At 34.7% G+C, this 25792-nt stretch overlaps 1 protein-coding gene across 1 annotated transcript in view; it reads left to right on the top strand.

The window, feature by feature from the left end:
* The window catches only part of LOC145689718 (uncharacterized), a 47283-nt gene extending 23592 nt beyond the window's left edge, over positions 1–23691 (top strand). Inside the window, exons 2-5 of the mRNA XM_081763918.1 lie at positions 1716–3791; positions 12305–12472; positions 15497–15658; positions 20119–23691. Coding sequence (XP_081620044.1) covers positions 1716–3791; positions 12305–12472; positions 15497–15658; positions 20119–20346 — 2634 coding nt within the window. The 3' untranslated portion in view covers positions 20347–23691. The remainder of the gene's footprint in view (positions 1–1715; positions 3792–12304; positions 12473–15496; positions 15659–20118) is intronic.
* The last annotated feature ends 2101 nt before the right edge of the window (positions 23692–25792 follow it).

Raw genomic sequence — 25792 nt, 5'->3', positions numbered from 1 at the left:
GCAAACTCGTAACTCTTAAGTGTTTCGAAGGTTGTGTATAAGCGATGCTCTCATAGATTGACATATTTTTGCTTTAAAATAGGGATATCCTGTTATCATTGTGCATTTGTACGCCATAAATAACAAGGAATTTTATATGCACTAATTTTGTAACAGTATTTTTTAGGATGTGATAATTTAATATTCGTATTGTATTTATTCACTTCATATTGAGTAAAAACGTAAAGAAAAAAAAAACTACTTCTGCACCGTAGTGTATAGTATTATTTGTTTTCAAAAGGGGTGGAGACTATTTTTCTTGTATTGATTTTCATTAACACATACTGTAAGTTGTATAACATGGTACCAGCAGAAATCTTTGTCCTCCCTTCCTCTAGGAATCAACCTGAATATATATGGTTCAGGAATGATTGTATGACAAATAGAATTGTCCTTAATCCATCACAAAACATCGCCACCAATTCTTTCTTTTATGTAGCCATCCAAGACTGGTCGTGTCGGTCAGCCTGGGTCTGATCGCCGTTTGGGTGCATGGATGTTGGGAAAAACCAGATGATACTGACTGTGGGGAAGGTACTTAATGCGGGAGAAACGGATTTAATTCCTGGTGGGAGTAGATGTGGTTCGGATCCCACGTTAAGCTCTAAGTTACACCTCATTATATCCTCGGTGCTGATAGGGTGTTCGTACCTTGCATCTTACAAAAGTTTACAACTAGGTATCTTTCTTCTTGAGTATGAGTATCAACTTCCTTCGTTTAATTGTCAGATTCCTTTTAACTTTATAAGCTCTACTGAATTACTAAATTTTAAAGATATGAGCTACGACTATCTGTATATGACTTACATGCATAAGCTATGATATCTGTATAATTAAAGTTTTTTTTATAGCCTTCCCTAACTGATTCAGAGGCTAACACATATATCTTTGAACGTGATCCTGGGTTCAATTTCCGGTGGGAGAACATAAAAAAATTGAACGCAAAACTCGGATCTCATCTTAAACTGAAGGCCTACATTTCATTTAGCCACGATGCTGAAAAGGAATGCTGACAAACAAGCAACCAAGCAAAGAAACTCTCGGATAGGGTTGTGTGATATACCGATTGATCGATCAACATTTTAAATTTTGAAATATCTATGTGAGAAATTTTTAGAACGGGACATATCTCCTATCGTGCTGATGTGGGTCACTGGTATTTTCGCAGTATTAATTTCACTTGCTTTATGTTGAAAATTCCCTCCGAGGGAAATATTCTAAAATCATTACTGCCTATGCTCCAGTTCAGAAAACTAGGCACCAGATTAATACACAACGAATTTCCATACATATACCTACATATTTTAGCCTTAAATTACAGTTATGGTATAATTTAAACAAAATATATTACTGGAACTAAATATTTGAAGTTTAAGGTAAATGGGAAACTGTGAACTTAATAATGAAAGTATTACATTTCTCTTACTCACCCTAGCGCACAAAAATCTGAACTACGAGCAGGTTAAAATTGGGAATATTAACTTAAAAAAATAAAAGGAAAAACAAAGCGCCAAACTCATACCTAGCCGCCATGCAAACTCATACCTGGCACAAGGGATTTTTCGAATCATGGCTACAATATACATTTTATATCCTTAATTTATTTAATAGAAATAATATAATTATGATAGATTTAAAGAGTCATTTTTAAAAAAATGTATATTTTAATTTTTCAGCAAACTTCAATGGTTTCACTGATTGAGGCACGTCAGAATGGTCATGAGGACATCGTAACGCAATTATTAAACGAATATAAGGAAAATCGTAGCAAACGAAGACAGGAACAGATAGAAGCAGAAGGCTACACAGCTAAGAGGAGAAGGACAAATACTATCTCGCGGTCGCGAGGGCGGCTCTGTTATGTATATTCACAAATTGTTCCTGGGGATCCTGCCAACCCACCACCAGCTCCACCTAATATTTTCACCTATAACAACACACAAAGGAGCAGACCCAATTATTTAAATACAATTATCAGTAGTCGCGAGTACTGGCAACAACAGGAAACAACGGTACAAGCCCTCCCAAAAATGAGTCATCCGAATTATTGTGAAGATGGTACGTTTCCGCCCATACAAAAGCAAGAACTTGTAGCTCTTCCTACATCGCAACCACTTTTAAGAAACTATCTTATGACACCAGTGAATGTGAAGCCAATTTCCAATGGTGGTCCTTACGAAAGGAATTTCTCTGGCGTAGCTTTATTGAAATCTGTACCTAGTCATACGATTACTACTGCAATGGACATAAGAGTCAAGACTGCTGCTTGTGTAAATAGTTTCGTGCGCCATACGTCTGTCGATTTGCAACCAGCTCCATACAAAATGCAATCAGCAGTGCTGCAGAGATCAAATTCGTACCCAGCATATCCACAAAACTTTCAAAATACACCAGGTTCTGACTCCGGAGTAGACTCTCCACTTCCATTTAGCCCTGCAGTGGACTCTGAAAATGTATATTTCCAGAACTCTCCAGATTATACCAATAGACCTGAAAATTTGTCTTTAAATTCTTCAAATGTCTTTCCTAATAACAATCACAACAATAATATTAATCATTATCAGCAAAGTATGTATTCAAAGAATACGCCGTATGTTCCATTTACGTCTTCACAACAAAGACAGAACCAGAACCGTGTTTTTCCTACTCGAGCATTGACTTCAAAACCACTTCCCCCAATGCCTGGACTTCTTCCACTTGTGGATCATAACCATAACTATATGGCTGAAGAAGGACATACCGTCACCTCAAACAACAATGCTAAAAATATTAATAATCATGATCATAGATTACAGACACAAAGCGAATACAGAGAAAGTACTGAAACTGTGCCTAAAACAAGAGAGCAAGTTCTAGAGTATATTCCGTATATAAAATCAGGTCCTTGCCCTTTGGCGAGAACATGGAAAATAGCAGAGACAATATGTACGTATTGTTTTAATGGTTCATTATGTTCACCCATTCGCGGAAACACTGAAAATGCTATATCTTCGGTAAGTAATTACGGATTCCAAAGGAGTCAGCGATCAAACTTTAGTGCAAGTGAAAGTCAGCGGTTAAATCTCGGAAGTGAGCACCATTTTACGAATCCTCCAGCCGAATCGTGTGTTTCTCTGAGTTCTGTGAATGGAAATTCTGACAACAATTTGACCAATAAGCAAAACGACCATTATTCAAACAGTTTGATTCCTATACCGCAAGAGTATGCATTACCTTCTCCAAATCAGCAACATGCTACTTCTGAACTTCCAGGAAATGATCAAACTTCATATCCAGAACCGTTATATAATAATTACTTGCCTTCGAATGCTAACCACATTGGGAATATGGCTACCGACAATACAGCAGCTGAGGATATTCCTTATAACAACAATGAGGAAGCTAATCTATCAATGGAAGAGCCAGCTGATATACTGCAAGCTGAAGAAAATCCAGATCAAGATATACACGAGCAGGAGCAAACATATCGACAGATGCAACAAGAATATCAAGAAACGTTGAAAGAAATTCATAGGCAACAGATGGAAATTCAACAGCGGTTACAACAACAGAGGCAACTTCCAGGAATCAACGAAATATTTTCCTTGCCAGGAAGCGAGCCTGCCGCTGCAATGAGTTCTCCCATCAGACAACAAGAGGGTGGACCGGTCGAATTTTCTTGGCAAAGAGGATCTGAGACTCAATCCAACTTACCAGAAGTTCCAGAGTTAGATGATGCTACATTGTCAACGTTGTATGAACCAGAAACACAGGTATGTGTGTGTTTATCTATAGCATTCTTGAATGAAATAGAATTTTATTTAAGTTGTTCCAAACATGTTTCTAGCTCTAAAATTAAAACAAAGAACAGAATAATACATATTCTTTAAATTCGAAATAAAATGAATGAAAGATTTGTAGGTTGAAAATATGCTTCGGTATATTTGTGTACAAATTCGACAGAATTCTGTTTTTGGTCTAGTTTTAAGAGTTCTAAAGCAATGATGTACTGGAAGAAGTTTTGGTAGATATATGATTATCATTTTTAAAAGTATAGTGTATACTCATAGCGTATATACTCATCCCACCCTTCCATTACATCCCTGATTTAAGGTGTGTCTACGCTGAATTATAAGAATATTAGGTAGGTATGAGGCGTATACCTGCGTATACCCTCCATTTCATCTCTGCTCTAAAGTGTACAAAAGATTTTTTATTAAGTACTTAATATTACACAGAAAATAGTTCTTTGCTTCTAAAATTGTAGGAAAGAAAGTTATTTATCCTTAATCTTTCACCCACACTAATGACCAATGAATATTTTTTTTATTGAAGAAATTAAATCTTCCAGTTTAACGTCCCACGATTGTGCCCTTTAGGCTAAGAGAGACGGATAATTAAGGCAAGTGAATGAATGATGGAAGAATTGGTGGAATGGAATGTGAGACGAAATGGGAGTACCTCAAGAAAACCCACGGACACAAAATGAATATTTAAAAATATGGATCAAGTAATTTTATATTTGCCTTATCTGAGAATACTTTTATGTTGCATATTGTTTAATTTTCAAACCGGATGTCAATTTTCTTTTTGTCCAATTTACCTATTTTAAGAATTCCTATTATTAAGTTGGTGCGAATGAAATGTTTGCTTCAGGTGAGTCCATTTTAAAAGGCAAAAAAAAAAAAAAAAAAAAAAAAGTGAAAACCTGGATAATCAAGAGAATCCTCGTCTACAACCACAGACTTTCACTATCGCTCTACCAACAATTCCATTTCGTGAAAATATGTCTATAGTCTTCGATACGAAGGTCTCCTTAATGCATGTTGTACCGCTTAATAATCAGGGAAGGCCTTTCCTTCAAGAATAGATCGAGATATCTGAAAACTTTTTTTGTGAGAGAAATGACAGAAGAAGGGTAAAAAAAGGTTTGATACTGCAATTCATAAAAAGTGTGTATCGTCTTTGAGTAACATGTGGACGTTCATTATCGTGCAACGAGAAGACACCATGTCCACTGACCGTTGCTGGATGCTTGCGGACAATTTAATGGTGTTAGCACTGTAACAACTTCTATTGATGATTTTACGTCGTTCGAAAAAAAAAAAAACATGACAAATTACCCTCAACATCATTACCTTTTATAGTTGAAGTAATGACCTAGAAAACAGTCTTGAACGTTAATCATGATCCAACCAATCGTTTAAAATTATTATAGCAAATCCATTTTTTATCTGGACTAGCAACCAGGTGCAAGCAACTTTGCCGCTTATTCATTGACTCTGAGAACTGCACAACTCCAGACTGCGATTCTAGTTTTTCCATCTTACCAATTACACGCAGTCGCAGAGCGATAGTGGTATGGTGTATGACTAACTTATTTATGTGCAATGGGACGAACTGTTTTTTTTTTTCTGTCTTCCTTTGAGGGTCTACTCCCACGGTCTTTTTAAGCAGAACCTAATCAAAACATGATATTGGTCGGTGTCCACGAGAATCATTTTGCAATACCGTATCACTGTAACGAAATTTCACAGACTAACGTCAAAAACTGTATGCTCATTCCTGGTTCAACGACTCTGTTCAACAATGTGCTATCTCCTTACTGTCTGGGTACTGCAGCCTGTTTACTGGATCTGTATTGAGTTTGTGACGTAGATGCGTGGCCTCAGTTCTTCCCTTGCTGAGGTGAGTTTTCCACCAGACGTCAAGGAGAATATTTCATTCCTACCAATCCAATTCTTCTTACAATAGCACCTAGTATGGATGAAGTGTTACGGATATTAGTTGAATTTAGTTTCCAGTCACTTTAGAAACAATAAAACTTCCAGAACTTGTGTTGAAGAAGTAATATACACACGTAACTAGAACACTGCGGGTACGAAGTATAGTTTTAGTTGTTCGTTATTTTCCAAATATGACAGTAGTAGATGTAGATAAGACATTAATTACTTAGCTATTTAAGATAATTCTTATGTTTTACTAGTATGATTTGATTTTAAATTGTCCATTTAGAAAAAAGAGTTCATAAAATGTATTTTCGACAATTTTCCCTCAATATTTTGAATACAGTTAAAACAATTTTGTGTTCTAAAGTACTTCTGTTGTTATACTTTTCGAAATAAGTAATTATTGAAACGTATGTGAAGGAAGATATACCTTTTAAACCTTCACTTTTGTTACAATTGTCAGCAAACATTTATTCCTCCCTCATATTTATTGTGTGTTGTCCACTGCTTCAGAATATGAATTCAAAAATTTGATTAGTTAACTAAAAAATCGTATTAATATTGCTCAATCAATTCCGAAGTTATATTGAGATATGCATGAGTTTTCGATAGCGCAATAATGTCTTTAATTAATTTTTACTTTTAATGCATATAGACTGAATTTGCTCAATGTTTTACATCAAATTATTATTTAGTAGGTTTGTTCTGTGTATTTTCCGCTCAAAATACCATTTAATGTGTTTTGTTCTATGTACTTTCCACTCAAAACTATCTTTTAGTAGCTTTGTTCTATGTATTTTCTATTAATTCTTGTAAGAACCAATTAACAAAATATTTTTAGAAAATTTATTTTATTTATTTATTTATATATTTAATATACAACACAACAGGCTTAATACCCAATTACAGTGTTGCGTACATACAGCAAACGTTACATATATAAATTTCTTAATTATTACTACAGAAAATTCCTTGTCTCACATATGATCTGAACCTGTTTTCTGAAAGACTAAATACATCCACTTTATCAAGCTTATTTACAATATCATTGTATAATTTACACAGCCTCCACATAGGGGATTTATATAATATATTGTTCCTGGCTTTTGCACAATAAAATGTCCCTGTATTTTCTACTTTGGTTTTGCAAGTGGGAATCCGTAATGATATTTTCGAGACCAACTCCATACAGTCAATCTTATTGTTTAATAACTTGTATAAGAATAACAAGTCCAACATCCATCTTCTTTTTTCTAGAGTTTGAAAATTAAAGTTGTTTACTAGATCATTGTAGGAAAAATATTTGGGATAATAATTAGTTTTTTTGTATGTAAGCATTTTCAAGAATTTTGTTTGGATGTTTTCTATTTCTTGAGAGCATTTTTTATTATTGGGGGTCCATATTGTAGAACAATATTCTAATTTTGATCTAACATATGTAAAATAAAGTGTTGTAAACGTTGTCTCACTGGAGAAATCTTGCCCTATTCTGTAAATTAAACCTAAGTTTCTATATGCGCTATTTGTTATCATATCTATGTGTTGATTGAAATTTAGTTCAGGATCAAAAATAACGCCTAAATCTTTGACGGTACTTGGTTTAGACAATTTAGTTTTTTTTTTTCAGTGTATAGTCAAAAGTGATAGGATTTCTTTTTCTCGTAAAAGACAGAGATTTACACTTGGATACATTTATTACTAATTTGTTGTCATCGCACCATGTTTGAACTCGCTGTAGGTCTTGTTGTAGTTGTATGCAGTCTTCAGTTGAATTAATTCTAGAATATAATTTGAGATCATCAGCGAATAGGAGAATCTCATAGTTTTCAATAAAAAGTCGAATTTCATTAATAAGTAGGAGAAATAGCAGAGGACCCAGATGAGATCCTTGAGGAACCCCAGACAGAGTAACAAACTTTTTGGTGACATGCCCCTTGTATAGAATAGATTGTTTCCGGTTACATAAATACGATACAATATATTCTATTGCCGACTTTGAAAAGTTTAGGCTTGTTAATTTCGCCATTAGAACATCATGATCCACGACATCGAATGCCTTACTGAAATCTGTATAAATAACGTCTACCTGGCCGCCTTTGTCTAACTTCGTTGCTATAAAATTTGTTACAACTGCTAAGTTTGTTGCAGTAGACCTATTGTATAAGAAACCATGTTGATGTATAGCTATAATTGGCTTTACGTGATTCAGAATTCGTGTATATAAAATACTCTCAAGAATTTTGGCAAAAGGAGATAATATAGCTATAGGTCTGAAGTTTTGTATTTCGCTTTTATTTCCAGACTTTGGCAATGGACACACTAAACTTTCTTTCCATAAGTCTGGAAAAGTGCCTGTTCTTATGGACATATTGAATATATTATGGAGCGGATGCTTGAATATATCAATACAGCCTTTAACAACATACGGAGAAATACCATCCGGTCCACACGACGCTTTTGGTTTGAGTGCCTTTATAGCCACTTCAATTTCTCGCAGTTGTATTTCTCCAAGTTGAAAGTTGTCCAACAGGCATTCCGTCTTGTTAGATATAAAACTGTCTACATCATATTTTGCTGAGACATTGTTATAAACAGATTGAAAGTAATGCGCGAAGGCCTGAGCAATCTCACTGTCCTTATTTAGTTCTTTCCCATTGTAAGTAAAGGAGGCTGATGACATATGCGTGGTTTTGCTTTTGACAAAACTTCAAAGTTGGCCCGGATCATTATGAATAGAAAGTTCAGATTCTAGAATGAATGTTTTATACGCAATTGATATGTCGGTCTTTATCTGTTTACGTAACTCATGAAATTTTTCACGATGATATAGGCTTGCAGTTATTCCACTTTTCCATTTTATATGATGATATGATTTGGATTTTATTTTTCTAATTATACTATAAGTGAACCAGCTCGGATAATTTCCATTAACATGTTTCTTACGGGGAATACACATACTAAATACATTATTAATCATGTTGTAAAAGTTGGATAGCACATTATTGATATCATTCATTTGCGAAAGAGAGCCTCAGTTTATTTTGTCCAGTTCCACGTATAATTTTTTGAAATCAGCCTTCTTAAAGTTGAAACCAGATACTTTAGCTTCTTTCTTTGTAACGTTTAATGGGATAGAGACACTTATTGCGGGATGGTGTCTGTCTTCCTTAGTAACAAGACGACAGTCTCTTTCAACGAGTCCAAACCCCAGGTTTTGATAACCCCGTAACTGGGGAACCAAAGGTGTAGTTAGGAAAATGTTTGACATGTTATATTTTTTTAAACCTTTTTTAGTTGAACGGTCTACAGTTATTTATTGATGCCTTTTAAGCTAAAGGAGACGGATGGCTAATGAAAGTGAACGATTGTGAATTCTTTTTCTGTTGTCCCACCTGGAATCGAATCCGGAACCACGTACATCAAAAGTAAGAAGAAGAAATCCATTTTTGCTTCAGTTGTAGATGTTCGGATATCTTTCGCATTGTTTTCTGAAGGTTTTTCTAATTATTAGTGTTGAATGATTTGTATTACTCTTGTCAAAAAGCAAAAGCTTGAATTTCCGTATATGAGTATTGTTTTAGGAGCTCTTTATATTTGTTCTTAGGTATGGTTGCCTGAAAGAAAGGAGTATATGTATTGCGTACCTTATTCTGGAGTGATCTCTTTTAGCAAATTTTTACTATTGTTTTCCATATTAGTATTGAAGAACTAATTAAGAAATTGGCTATTGTGAAACCGAACAAGAAATGAAGAAAATAGAAGAAAAAATATGACAAAAGAGAAGAACGATATAAAGAGAAAAACAACGATATGAAATTGTATATCGGGAAGCGTGAAAACAAACGAAGGTCTCGAAGTACAATTTAATGAAGTCCTTATTTTTTTGATTGTGTTCAATTTTCTATCTACGTGTTTTCTTTATTTCTTGTTCAGTTTCACAGTAGCCATGTTCTAATAAGTTTCCTTAGTTCTTTATACTGGTGTGTCAGACGGCAGGAAGATCGTTCAAATATTGAGTAATAACAATATAATACAAAAAATAGTAAACGAGGATTAAAGCAGATATAGTAGATATTTGCTCCCTACATTTAGTTAACTCTGCCCGCAGGTCTAGTGGTCAGCAAGCACGTGTGTGGTAGGCAGGGTCCCGGGTTTGTTTTCCAGTTGAAGTGCACTGAACACATTACAAAGCTTCGGATTCCACTTTTGAACTATAGATACACTTTTCATGTAGTCTTGATGCAGAAAAGGAAAAAAATACATGAAATTTGTGAGTTTTATATCCCACGGTTATGCCGGCTAGGCTAAAGGAGACGGTGATGATGAGAAATGAATGAAAATGGTGGAATGAATAAAGTGGGAGGAAACGGGAAAATCCAGATGAAACCCACGCACACGGTGTTTGTCCACCACAGTGTTTACTTGATGGGAGCAGGGTTTGAACCCGAGACCCCATGCACCAGAGAGTGAACGCTATAACGATGCTGAAAAGTGTCGCTAACATCAATGATTTGGATTTAGTTACGATTTAAAGAAATATATTTCTTGCAAACTTCCTTAAAAGACCTTGTATCAAGATGCATTTTTAGAAACTAAAAATGATTTTACATAACATTTATTACTCATGAAGTCTCTTTTAAAACCATATTTGTGAAGAGTAATAAAAGCATGAATGCAAAAAGTAGATGAAAAAGTCTTCTAATAGTATGTAATTAGTCCTTTCACTATCGACATCTTAAAATGATACTGCAGTAGTCAGTAGTCTTAGCATTATACGAAAGCATTCTTCCGCTTATGCAGAGTCGTTTTGATGTATGATTAGCGCCATACTAATGGCCTGACTACTGCAGGAAACATGCTAGTCGTACTCTTTAGTATGACACTAATCACGCGTCAGAACGACTCTGCATAAGGCCCCTTTGGCTAAGCCTTTGGTTCCCAGCCTTGATTTATCTGGCGCTCCCTTCGTAAGTGCAAACACAAAATATCACACATGTATCGTTTATGACCTTTGCTAAATCTAAATCGTAAATAGTCATTACAAGTTGTGCTTAAATCGTAATTTCAGTTTCTTTCATTACGTTGTGCACTCCGCTTGCGTGCTGTTCACGCCCTTTACCCAGGAACGTGTCCCTAGGTTGAAAACCACTGGTCTTAGCAAACGCCGTAGTGTTAATTTTCTCGTATAGAACAGTCGTTACTTTAGCTACTATATACATATTTAAAATTTATTTTTTCTGCAATCACTCGCGTGCTGTTATAAGTGAGGCCCGGATTCGATTTCCGGTGAGGGCATACAATTTTCGATGTTGACTAAGCAATTCAGATAGCTTAGATAGACTCTAAACTAGAAAGTCAGAAATAGCTGTAGTTGGAATCGATGTCCTGATAGTCACAGCACTTAACTAGAAGTTGTCAAGGCTGCCATAGCTCTGTGAACCGTAACATCAGGGAGTTTTTATTACCTCCCGGCGTTAGCATACGGGAGTTCAGTTTCACTCCAGATGGGTGTATATGTATATGTAATATGTGCACTTTATTTCTCGGTAACTACTAACCGGATCGGTGGACAAGTAACCCGACAGCACAGGCTGTGTTCCACAGCTTTGCAAGCTGGAAGTCTGAATTCGGTTATCGGACAGTGTTCCGATTGTGTTATCATTAACAACTGATTTTTATATATCTAATGTTCCATTCGTTTTTTGCGAAATATGTTGACAATGATTGAAAACGAAAGAACTACCGCTTAACCCAATGGTGAAAGTGCCCATTCTGGAATAATTTTTTAAATTGCGCTTTTTGTACAGTCCGCAGCGAAAAACCTGCAACATGAGCATGTAAGTTTATTGTGAAACTACGCCTAACAGCACACGGAATCAACATAACATCTAAGGGGCACGAATCACGCCAGGAGAAACCTCGGCGTCCTCCCCTGCACACGTATTTTGGACCAAAAGACTTCGTCGTTTCACAATAAATTTACATGCTCATGTTGCAGTTTTTTTTTTTTTTTTTTGCTGCGGATTATACCAATTTAAGGATGAGTATTCAAATGGAAGTATTTCAAAAAGATCTGTCCATGGAGGTCGCAATAAAAATATTTGAATATTTATATTTCTTTATATCTCAACTTTTAAGGTTAGCATGACCGGAAGTCTTTTGATTATTATTATTATTATTATTATTATTATTTGGTATATTGGCTATTCATTTTAAGAGGTGCTCTTCTGCGTATCTGAATGAACTTTGTTTAGATTTGAGGCACAAGCTAGATTTTCAGTGAAACACATTATGAAGTAATGGGAAGTTACTTGTATTAGAATGAAACGTACTTTAAAAATTATGGAGTAATTGGGGAGTTAGTTAATTCGATTAGAATGTAACGGGTTTTATTCCGGAATTGCAGAAAGTAATGGCGCTTGAAGTCTATGTGATGACTTATGATCACTTAAAATGAACATATGCATCTTAGCTGAACAATAGTTCTTTGTGGTATACACACCAGAAAGTTTATATTATATATGCAATTATTCTGTTTACATGTTATTCTGTTACAGGTAATTACTCTTCCATCGAAGGGTACTTGTCAGCATTGCTCAAAAACACTAAATACTGCGCGACTGAAAGTACACGAGAAATACTGCGATCACAACATGGTTAATTGTCCGAGTCAAGGCTGTCTGTGGAAGGGTCGGTGTTTAGCTTTAACGTCTCATGTTCATCAGGTAATTATTTTGATTTTCTTTTACAACCTGTTTTGTCGAAGTGATGTGTTTAATAGAAAATGTTATTTCTACATTCTGTAACAATAGTAAACAGGAATATAGTTGCTAACAAGGATATGCACAGATTTATAATAAGATAAAAACATCCACCTGTAAGTGTATACCGCAATTAAAACACACATGAGCCTCAGAAGCACATATTGTTATTACTTGTTACAAAATTACCTTGTCGTTTTGAGAATTATGGAATTTGGTATATAAACACTTCGTTGTTAATGAGAGCAAATCCTCGCTACAGCGTTTTTGAAAATTCTACTTCTAAATGGGGAAAGGGGCGCAATTTCTACAATATTCTAATGTTTAGTCTTATATTCATGGCATAATTTTCCCGTGCAGAGAACTGACACTTCTGTTAGTAGCAATGTCATATGTACACCACCTGAAGGAGTTCGGTTAGAATATTGAAAGTAACTGACTGGTATGCAGTATACTTTACTTTAAGGCACAGATGGGTTGCATACTACCAAGGAATAATTCATATACAATAATCCTGTTTGGAAATAGATGAGCTTCGCATCTTTGGACCAACTCGATAGATTCACCCCTGCAACGAACTCGTTTCTAACGTTTGACCCCTTTACATTCTGGCCAAAAATTATGTTGATCCATCAAGTAGTTCTTGGGTTTTTTGTCTCCAGATGGACGGACTCACGGACAGATAAGTAAATAAAATAGTTTCCGTTGATAAACCGAAATCATTAAGAAATGGGAAGAGAGAAAAATTTTTGGAAGTGCTGATGAGATTGGAAAAGTTCCTCCATTTTAGATTGAAAACCAAACCACTTATTTCCAGCAACTTTCTTATTTCCTATTTTTCATATCTTTACCCATATCAGAGTTGAGCAATGGGGTCCTGGTTTTGACCCCCCCCCCCTTATGTTTGTCATTCATCGCATTAATTGTACAAAAAACTCTTATGCACTCAAATTTTTAAAGTTGATTTCTCTATGACTATTTGAAATGGAATGATAAAAAAGAAAGAATTGGATGTTGGTAGTATGATGAGCATAACGCAGAGAAATACTTATGATCGTTCATATCCTTGAGGAATAGTGGAAGAAAAACTGTTCTATATATAGTATTAGATTTTATCCAGTCAAAATAGTCCAAAACATTTTGAGATACATTTTAACGGTATTTATGATAACTCAGGATTTGTTCACTTAGCTCAATTTACGTGCGTTAAAATTTTATTTTATTCTACATAGTAACTACTCCACCCCCTTTCAAGTATACTTAAAATTTTCTTATCGACGGTCCCTTCAGATGGTGTTCTCGGCACTATTTTCTTGTGAACCATTTTCTTGCAAACCAGTCTTGGATGATCAGCAGTAAGGACACTTGATCATAAAAAGTTGTAACAGCTTTGTCAGGCCAACCGCCCTGAATGAGCTTTCTCCTTAGTTTGTCTCATTCGTACAAGTCTAATGCCGGGATGGTACCTAAAATATACGTCGCTTCTTTCCCCCATCACTGGTGCAAATCTGGGGGAATGAGGGGGAAATGTCCCCTCCAATCTTGGAACTGGGGAATGTCCCTCCAATAATCCGAAATGAAATGTTTTTTTTTGGGGGGGGGATGTGATGATTTGTATCCAATTGTCACAACAGAAAGTGAGATAAAATTGATGTCCCACCAGAATAAGCCTCAAATCTGTCTGTCTCCCAATGTTAAGATAACTCTGGTCCCCTGATCCTCCACAGCATTGCTTTCAACTTCATAAATATTTTGAACATCGCTGAAAGGAAAAAGATCAAAGAAATGGTCTTATCCGTTCTCCGAAATGTTGAAGACAGATTTGTGTCTCTGGCCCCCCTTCATAATGACATGCTCGCCGATGGATGTTATTAATCATGGATGACAGTGAGAGCGGCTTATGGCCATATACGCCGGCAATGCCAGAAAATATGTACAAATAAATAAACCAGACGTTCAGGTTATGCAACTCGCGTTGAACTGTGATTGTCGTCACAATAGGCTGCTCCACACTCTGATTGAACTCCGCAGTCTGTATTCGCAGTCTACGGTCCTTAGTGACAATCCTGTTGTGCTTGATGATCCCTTTCAGTGGGCTTTGTCTTCCGCATATTATTACTCTTTGCTGTTATTATTTTGCCATAAGTTATATACTGTGCGTCGTCTTTATCTTGGACAGTGTTTCACGCGACACCCCTAACACACTGTTCACATTAGATACAGTTGCGCCAACTAAAAGCGCACCCATAATTTGACTACCTTGAAACTTAGGTAGATTCCTTGTTTTCCATCACCATCTTCTGCGCACTTTGACATCCATTCGTTCTTTCTCACCTGATGTACTACAGACGATCATCTGAAACACTACTAGTGCTACAAAACGCGCATCCTCAGTGTTATCCTCTTAGGTTGCAAACTGCATGTTTTCATTATTTTGATAAATATCTTAAATATACAAATATTTATTCTAAAATTTTTAACATTAGTATTTTATTTTAGATAATAAAATATTACATGCAGATGTGTAATTTACAGGGAAAACGTGCGTTTGGCCGTTCAGTTTAAAATAAAAAAAAATGTTAAAAAGCTTATTTTGACCTCCGATGTAGAGAAATTCCTCGATATTACGTTAGCAACAACGTTTTATCTTAAACTTTTTGTACCTATGGTGCGAGGGGTCTCAGGTTCGATCCCCCGTCAAATAATTTGACAACATCGTGTCTGTGGGTTTTCTCGGGATACTCCTGTTTCTTCCTACTTTCTCATTCCACCAATTCTTCCATTATCATTCATTTGCCTTAGTCTCCCTTAGCCTAAAGGGCATAACCGTGGGACGTAAAACTGAAAGATTTCATTTAAGATTTTCTGTGTGCTATCACACGGTATCCACCGTGGGCAAAAAATATTTGTATTTCCATGTGCCCGGGCTGATATTCATCTGAAAACTGGAGATAATGATGGTAATTTCTTTACTTTTTTCTTTCCTAGGAACATGATTCTGATATAGTGAAGACTTCCACAGCCTCACACATGATTGATGTTCTGCTTTTACGCTCACAACAGCGTGTCTCGTTTTTTCAAGAGGTGAAACGAAATCTCTTCCTTGTTTCAGTTCATTGTCATGGGCAAATGATATACGCCGTAGTTCAGGTATGTTATCATTTTCTTTTAATTATTACATTTTTGTTTTATTAATACCTGTTGTCGCTGAATTATGCGAATTGAACACACTAATATCAAGTACTACATCAATAACTATTGGTTGCAATAGAGGACGATGATTCAATGTAAAAAGCAAGCCACTACTCGCTATCTCTTACTGCTTTTGCTCTATATAGATATTAGTATTGAAACCGGAAGTGTTGATTGATGTCTTTTTATCACTTTCGATTGCAATGAATAATAAAATCAGAGGTGAAACATGTTCTTGCGGTACTGAGTTCACCTCAGAAAACTTTTTGTCGCTATCTATTACCGTTTTATCCGTTATGCTATCAGTATTGATACCGGCAGTACTAGTAAATAGCCATCACCTCCGGGTTTAGTAGGCTGTTGCGGGTAGTGTTGGTATGTTCTCTTGAAGTGCTAAATCGATTGCAAAAGCCACTTCTCGCAATGTTACTGCTTTTTTTCTATGGCAACGAACACAAACAGTTGATTTCTACCACTGCCGGTATGAGTAGATGATTTATGGACAAGGGAGCAGCTACTCTTGAGATCATGAATCGATTGAAAAAAACTATATATCTTCTTTCGCTCTATGAAAATCAGTATTGAATCTGGAAGTAATAGTAAATTCGAACCACTTCCGGTTTCGTTAGTATGTTGCGGATAGTTACGATATGTTGTTATGAGACGCTAAATCGTTTGCAAAAAACAAAAACTCGTTATCTGGTACCTTTCTTGTTCTATGATGATAAACATTGACACCAGAAACAGTTAATTTGAACCATTTCCGGCTTATATAGAGTGCCAACGTACGAGATTATGTCCATTCTTGGTACAGTGAATCGATTGCAAAAATCTGTTTCTTGATCTATTTTAACGTTTTTGCTCTATAGAAATCAGTATTGAAGCCGGTAGTAACATAAAATTTGAACCATTTCCGGTTTTAGTAGATAGTTTCGGATAATTATGATATGTTGTATTAAGATGCTGGCAGTTTCTCTATATCTGTTACCGTTTTCGTTCTATGGCTATAAACGTTGAAACTGAAAATAATTTGAACAACTTCTAGTTTTAATAGAGGGTTAAAAGAGGAGATGGAACCTATTCTTGGGACGGTCAATCGATTGCAAAAAACCCTTCTCGATATTTTTTATTACCGTTTTTATTCTGATGCCTGTCGACAGAAGAAAGGACAGGCATAGACGTTCCTATAAGACTTCTGACAGCATAGTTAAGAATAATAGGAATAATAATAATAATAATAATAATAATAATAATAAATGTTGAATGTGATGTAATTCTAGAACCAGAATTATTTACAGTGACACGTAGTTTTACGTTAAGTGATAAAAGACATTATCATTAAGACAATTCGTTCATGGTTAAATATCTGTCTATACTATCTTGTTATACAATAAAAAATTGAAAAGAATAACCGGCTAGCTATTGTAGACAATAGACTATGTGATTGCGCGAATTTTCAGCAAGGAAACATCCATTTAAAATTATTGTGGGTGGGGAGTTTTGAATTTTTTCGAACATTACTGAATATTCGCAATCATTAATTCTAGTATTGTACAAACCAGTCTTATTCATGTTCAAAAACCTCAGAAGCTCTTATGTTGGTAGTATTGCAGCAAACAAGAGATACAAGATAGTTTCTGGTAAACTTTCCTTCAAGGGCATTGAAACTAGCTATTCTCTAAGGCCGCCATTTACATCGCTGTATCTTAATTCAACATAATATAATAGCGTCACAATGGTTTCGAATTGGAGACTGTATTCTTGTTTTAAAGAGTTGTCATTAAGCTTTAACCTTTAAACACCGGCCAGGGATTTCAACGAAATTGTAGACTCTCACGTTAGGGGCCCTAGGGAAAAATTAGCACAGAATCATGATTCATACATCGTTGGAAAGCCCTTGGATCACAGATTCCAACTGGATAACATTTGTGCAATTCCCTCTTTATTCGCAGAAGATAAAGAAAGAGAAAATCCGGAAAAAATACGAAAAAATAGAATTTGGGCTCTGGCAACCCAGACTAGGTTAACTTTGAACCTCCCTTATTCCACACGTAAAAAATAAGTACTTTTGCGGGGTATTAGCGTATAGTGGACTACTTTATTGTTTCGTATACCAATTTTTATGACTGCACCCTCAAGGGGATAGGGAGGATGCCCCCAAAAACTGATTTAAAAAACCTAAAAAAATCATGAACTGTACCCTTCCCTCCTCTGCCGTGGCACTCTCCACACATAAGCCGCATGCCCTTGGAAAGCTTCATCCTTCACAAACACATTGATACCAAAATTATATTCTTGCCTTAATTAGGGGCTGATCTATGAAGATTTAAAGGCATGACGCAGATGTGCGCCAATAGACAATTAAAGGTTAATCTATATATATCTATACTACATAAGAGTTGAAATGAGTGACTCATCATCTCCTAGGCCATACTACTATAAATATTAACGTGAACTTTGGAGAGATTACTCCTTTTGTCACAAAAGAAAGGGATAAGGGAGGATTTTGGGAAATAGTTATTCTAAAAGGTGTAAAGAGGGGGTTCAAAAATTTCCCCTAGAGTAGTGTATCTCGTGACTCATTGAGGTTAGAGAGATGAAACTCAGCATACGAACTGTGTAAGAGTAAGATAACATGGGTATCAGCGTTTTCGAAATTTCGAAAGTTTCAAAGGGAGGAAAAGGAGACATTTATAAATCATTTAAATTTCCCTTTGTTTAATCAGAAAGTGCCGAATATAAAGATTCGCATAAATCGGAAATCGCGCTCTATTGTTGAGCCACCGTGTCTCTTGGACTTGTAAAAGAAAGATACATTAAGTTTTACGATATAAAGGTTCTTCAGAGGTTTGGTGTAAGCATGTACAGAATGTGTAAGAATCTGTACTTATAAGTAAATATATTTTCAGATAATTAATTTTAGATGCCTTCTGATAGGCTGGAGGCATCTTGTACTTGAGAAATATTTGTATGGAAGTCCTTGTAAAATACCGTCGAATATCCTGAGTAGGCAAGATAATACAAATAACCTACTATCTTAGTGGGTAACATCTATTTATATTGACGAGATAGAATAGCATTCATTAGTGGACTTTGCTTTTGTAGCTTTGGCGTGAATGCCAGAACTTCTTTTGAATTTCTTCAATTATGAAGTGAGAAAACTTTGTTAGGGTAAAAATGATTTAAAAAATAAATTTTGCATGCTTGTAATAACACGACAAATTGTGTTGACATAGATGTGGAATATTGAGTCTGTGAATAAAACAGAAGCAAATGCTTCAAAGCATGATCATGAAGTAGAAACATGTTATTCGAAGCAAAAGGTCGAAATACCTGTATGAGTGTTTGCATCAATCTTTATGAATAATCTTTTTTACTTCCTGCTTGTATTCCCGTGATCGAAGCAAATCCTTCAATCTCTGTGTTACCTGACTACATATTGCAAGTCTTTCACTTTGTATACACACTGCAGAAGCAGAGTGCGCAATTGAAGTTCACGTCCCACGCACTAGTCATAATCGTGGAAATGATTACTAATCCTTTTCTATTAATAATATCTCTATGGAGGGCAGGTTTCGAAATGCAAACATGTGTGGAAGCCAATACAGCAGTGCAACATGAAAGTATGTCAAACGCGTCACTTAGCTTAGACCTGCGATATTTCTTGAGCAGATGGCGGAGACTTCACCCTTGTATCAGTTTGTCGTAGTGTGCTCGGAAACCTATTTCACGGTTTTACTTCCTGTACTTTGTTGAACACCACACTTTTCATTTACATCAATATAAGTGTACACAAAAAAAAAACTTCATATTTTGTTTCAACGTGAGCGTCTCAATTCTTCTTTCTTCACTTTCACCATGAAGAACATCACTCATCTATGCAATACTCTCTTTCGAAAGCCGATATAAATCCCTGTAATCTTTTCCATCAACATTCATACGTTCGTTATAGTGTTCAACGCGATGTTAATTCACTACTTGTGCCATCACTCTCACATGTGATGTTATTAACATCGAACTTCCAAATTTCTGAAACATTTACATCTCGTTTGGAGTATTTGTTTGCCTTATTTATATGGCAGTTGGTGTGAACGCTTGCAAATGAAAGCAACTGCTTCACCGCGGTTTAGCAGAGCATTTGCTCCAATTTTTGTCCATACACTTTGCAGTATTTGCTTTAACCGTTTGAAATACAAGCATTTACTTCTTTTTATTCATTTGACCCATTGTCTTTTATATTTTCGTAATTATAATCAATAATATTTTAATAATTGAAAGAACACAATATATAGTGTTAACGATTCAAAGCATATATTACAATCGTATTATAAGTTCCATGTGGTATCAGTATAGAAAGTAAATAGTTCAATCTACCAATCCAAACGTGCTTTCCACTAACTATTCTTTATTTCTTCTAGATTCTATCTGGAGGATTTGGAGGTAAATCCAGTGCATATAAAGGGTCGTTGGAAGTTGTCGGTCCAGATGGGAAGCCTCACTCTTGGCGAGGAAATGTTCAATCGTATTTGGAAGAAATGCCTGTTCTTTTCAACAATAAACGTTGTCTGGCAATGGAACCAAGTGTGATTGGTGCTGTTACTAGTATGAAGCTTCACGTTAAAATAGAGTACGGCAGATGGCGGTAAAATTTAAGTTTCTTTCGTATTGTTGATATATATATAATTATTTTTATTGTAATATAACGAAGAAGAAAATATCTTTTTTTAGTTATTAATATAGTGAATCTCGAACGTGAAGTGAAGAATTTTGTATTTGTTGTGTACAAAGAATAACAAGGCTTTTGGTATCTTGTTTTATTTTTAAAAAAATGTATTATGCCAAAAATATCTTTCAATGTGCTAATTATGGAAATTGTTTACTAAATCATTAGTAACAGAGGTGGTTATTTGGACATAACTTTTTATGTATCTTACTAGCTGTAGGGATAAATGTAGGTGCTATTTTGAACTAAAATCAAAAGCTAGTTGGAAATTTGTTCCTTGTGTAGATTCTTCTTAACATTTTAACAAAAAATAAATAAAATAATTAAAAAATTCTTGCAAAATGTACACAAAGTAATGATAAAATTCGAAGTAAATAATTTGAAATGATAGATTAATTATATCGTAATCTGATACATATTAAATATACCTGTCTCGCGTGAAGGATTTTATGGAAAATACATGTTGATTTTATTATTAACAATAGAAAATATTTCTATAGTATATTAAATATTTACCAGTTTCTGATATAATTTTTTATGCGAAGGATTTTCTGGGCTTTTAATACTGAATAATGAATGAGAAAAAAAATATCTGCAACTAGCTTTTAATTTTGATTCAGAAGCAGCAGGTACACCTAATCTGAGAGAAAGTAAAATTTGTATGTGCAAGGTTGTCCAAGTAACCACTTCCGTTAATTCAGTAAAATTTTTAGTTATTTACAGAGTGTAATTCTGGTGTGTAACTAGAAGGAAAAAATATCAATTTCTATAACTAGCGTTTTGAAGATATTTTGCCATAGTACAGATTTCCAAATTAAAACAAGATACTAAAGACTTGTATCATTTTGTGGGAAATATCACTTGATTTTATCATCACCATATTACCAATACAAAACATATATATTTTTGCTGTGTTAAAAAATACTTTTGTTTCCTGCTGCCATTTAATTCGGTCCGAAACGTTTACTGGTTCTTAAATGTCAAACGATAATGTTGCATAAACAAATATCTAAGAACCGGTAAATGCTTCGGACTAGTTTGAATTGCAGAAGGAAAAAAAGTTTAATATATGTCAACACAGTGAATCATCTTTTTTGTTCGTACAAAAAGAGAATATAAATGTGATAATTACGTGATTTCACACGGAGTTGAGGTGAAATGGCCGATGCTTAACCAATGCTATAGGATATATATTTTTTTTTTTTATTTTACAAGTGCACTATAAAATAAGTGTGTACATATATAACATTTTTCTTTTATAAGTGCACTATGAAATAAGACTGTTTATATGTATTTATATAAAGGTACATCTGGCTAATTTTTAAGAGCAATTCAATACCAAAAATGTTTTCCTGGAGCCATGTTGTTAAATGATGAAAAGATTTGTTTTTCAGAAAGAGTTAATTGCTACATAAAATATTTTGTCTACCAAGTAGAATTTCTTTATTCAGTATGTAAATTCTTACTTAGATGTTTAAATAACATCCAGTACAGTACAGTTAGTAGTTGAAATGATAGCTTAATCCATACAGATTCTGAAAAAACAGAAAAGAAATATCACCGTTAAAGAAAAGAGTGACGCGTTATAGTTATTTATAGGGACTCGTTAATTAATGTTCTATTTTCTTGTTATATTTGCTCCGAACCAAATACATAAACATTGCTGTTTTTTTCAGAATAACAATCAACTTTTTGTTCTTAGCATATTTTAGAACTGAATCATCTACTCGCTACTTAATAAGTGGCTGGCGATAGAGTTTCTTTCTCGAAAGCTTCGAACTAAGTAGGCAGATTTGAGTCTGTTTTACTGTTAACTTGGCCGGTTTTGGCACATAGGTATGAATTACAAACAAATAATCTCCAGTAATTTCGATGATAGCAACAGCAGCAGCTGTATAAGCGGATATCTATTTTGTTTTTTCGACGATTATGCTTGAGTACTTCTTTAGGAGCAAATTTAGACGATAAAACATTTAATTTACGCGTCCATGGTATATATAGTCATAGCTGAATATCGTATTCCCTTTTTCAAAACTAATTTATATAGCTTAATAAAAGAAAAGAAGTTATTCTTTATAGCTTTATACAACTGTTAGACGTAACAAAGTGTACGCACATGCTAGATAAACAGAAATTGTTATAAACAGTTGAATTCATTTGTTAAAAATGCCAAATTTCTGTAGTACTAGACTTACTAGTATAGTTTGTAGAAGTCTGACTTAGTATTCATAGAAAACAGACTAGACAACATACTAAAGTGTTACTTTAAATATATATACATATATTTTTCTACGGAATATACAGTACATGAAAAAGTCTACTAAACAAATTATGATAAGATATGATCCCAGGAACAGTCTATACTAGTCCACATTAGTACTTAAAGGTTACATTTATAATTTTTTGTAATGTAAGATCCGAACAGGAAATTACTGAATATTACAAATAAAAGTAATATTTTTATTTAATTTTGTTATTGTTTGTAATGCCAGTGTGTTTCACGTTTGGGGATAATAACTATAAAAATATTTACTTCAGTTTCAACAGTGCTAGCTTATTCTAGATACTTTAGTAAGTTTGCTTTCACGATAATGTTGAACAATATCCTAAATTAGGGACTATTATTTTTTAAAAAAATGTTGAGAAATAACTAATGCAATTTAAAATTGCTTATGTAAACATAAGACTTTAATATGAGGCTATTTTGTTTCCATAGTGTGTTGTAAAGCCTCCAGCAAAAGAATGCACCCATCCCATTAGGATTTTTAAAATAATTTCGAAGCTAACGTGGCGAATAGTTAGTATAATTTTCTTCCAAGTATCTAGAGAAATACGGTCTTTGTACTAGAAAAAAAGATAGTACATAAATTGAGTCCTTTATTTTTAAATAATTAACGGAACATGTGTGAGCTAGTACCCATTTCTGTGCTGGAGACTGTACCGATAATTTCTTTAAGGTTTTTGTTACGTTTTTTGTGTCTCTCTCTAATATGATAGGATTTATAGTTATAGGCCTATAGTGTGTGTGTGTGTGTGTGTGTATTAATTACTTAGGTATATTGATACCTAATTTGTAACTTTTTCTTTCCTCGACAACTTCAGTGAATTTAATAGATAAGAGAACTTTATTTATTTATTTTTTTTTTTTGCGCTGAATACATAGTTTTGTTTTCGTATTGGTTACGAGTACTATGTTTAGATATATTTAAGTAGAAGCGACTTGTATCATTTTGTTTCTTAGATAATACATATCTTTTTTCTTGTGTTGTGGAACTGTTTTTATTACTATGTAGCTAGTTATCAAAATACCTTTACATTTTTGAACAGGCCTGTCCTTTGGCACATAATTAAAGGAATGATTGTATATGTCCTTCCTTCGGCCAATCGTGTTAAAGTCCGCAATCGCGAATTGTCAGTATATTTTATACAGGGTGTTTCAAAATAACATCGACAACCTTTGGAAGATGATACCTCATAACGATGATAATTTAAATAGTTCATATTGATCTACGGAGAAAAGGCTTAGCTAGAGTTGTCCAAAAGCGTGGAGAGGTACATTGTAACACGCGTTATTTCGAACATGAAAAATCTGGAGTGGCCATCCATATAAGCGTAAAAGAAGTCACACATGCCATTTAAAAATGCATATGTCAGCAGTGTGCACAAGGAATTTCCTACAGGGTGCATTTTTCAGACATACTCCCAATAAAATTGCTCTGCCTTAAATATACGTCCAAAATAGGGAAGAGGACAGCAGTGAAATACGGAATGGATCAGTGGGAAGTCAGAAGTATTAGGGAATACCAGCGTCACGTTTTCTCGTGTTCGGAATAACGCATGCTGGAATGTATTTCCCCGTAGTATCTTTCACTTTTTTCTTTTTACACGTATAAGCGTTAAACAATACATCGCACTGCGCGTTATGCCGAACACGACGAATCGTTGAGCTGATATTCCCAAATACTTGAGACTCTCCGCTGAAGCATCCCGTATTCACTGCTGTTAAGGCTTACCTTTTGCGTACTTTGAACCCACTTTTAAGTCAGATCATATTTGAAAGTTCTGTTGGGAATCATATCTGGGAATTACAGTATGTCTTGTATCTAATCCCTTGCGCGCACATTGCACATTCCTGAAATATGCATTTTTTTTATGACGTGTGTAACTTCTTTTATTCTGATGTTGAACCATTATTACACGGTTTCTCATGTTCGAAATAGATGTGAAACTAATCACTTTTCCCTACGACATTTTAAAAATTAACTTAGTGTCAGGAATCACCTCCCAAAGGAATACTGTTAGTGTTCTATTTTGAAACACCCTTAATATATGCAGGATGATTTTTTTTAAACTTGAGTTAACTTTGTAACTTTTAAACTATTTTATAAAAACACTAAAATCTTGTAGAAAGCAAATATCAAAATAGAAAAATTGTTTGATATACTGTGAAATACCAATGTTGTTGTCTTTATTTTCAAGTGGCACTGTTTATTATATATTCAAAACCTACGTAATCAACGAAAACATTCAGTAGCATATCTATTGAGTATTGCATACTCAGAATGCTATCGTATTAGAATTATCCAAATTTCAGAAGCTTCTACTATAATAACCAAACAACTGAGACGGGCAGGTAGTGTTCGCTTTCTCTCTCTCTCTCTTTCTCTCTCTATTCTCTTTTGAGCAACGATAACTAAAAATTTCCATTTTTTGAGTTGTAAGACACTTCCACCAATGTGCGATATATCCGGAACGGGTTTAGATATCAAATTGCTGTAAAGGGCAAAATGATTTATTTGCTCGTCGGTTGGAAACCATACAACTACTTAGATATGATACTTAACTAGGTATATAAACATTTTTTTTTTCGAAATAAAGGCTTTCGAGAAAAATCAAATTTCCAACTCCTTGTAACTTAGTTCCCATTTCTTCGAAGTACGTCATACCATGATGGTGGTATCCAACACTAATAAACAAGATTTTTCAAGTGTCACACTCCGAGCAACGCACTCTTTCGATTCAGTAGACGCTTTTAAAATTCGTAGAGGAAGAAACAATAAGTGGGAAACATTGTAATAGTAGCCAATACGTCTGGCAAATGTCGGATCAATTACGAATATTGTCATCATCTGTATGCAATGTGAGACGTGCTATGAATTTCTGTTGCTACGAAGAAATTTAAGAAAACAATAGAAGGATCCCTTGTATTGGCCAAGGTGGGAGATAAGATTAGAATTCATTACTACAGTAGGAATTGTCGTTTGTACCCGTTTCAGAAAGCAGTATCTTTAGTGTTTAGAGCAGGTTACATCACACGATACTACAAATTAATTTATAATAATTACGAAAAATTTATTAACACAATTGGA

Source organism: Thermobia domestica, chromosome 1 (assembly GCF_964235325.1).
Source record: "Thermobia domestica chromosome 1, izTheDome1.hap1.1, whole genome shotgun sequence".
Taxonomy (NCBI): Eukaryota; Metazoa; Arthropoda; class Insecta; order Zygentoma; family Lepismatidae; genus Thermobia; species Thermobia domestica.
This window is presented reverse-complemented; position numbering and strand designations above follow the sequence as displayed.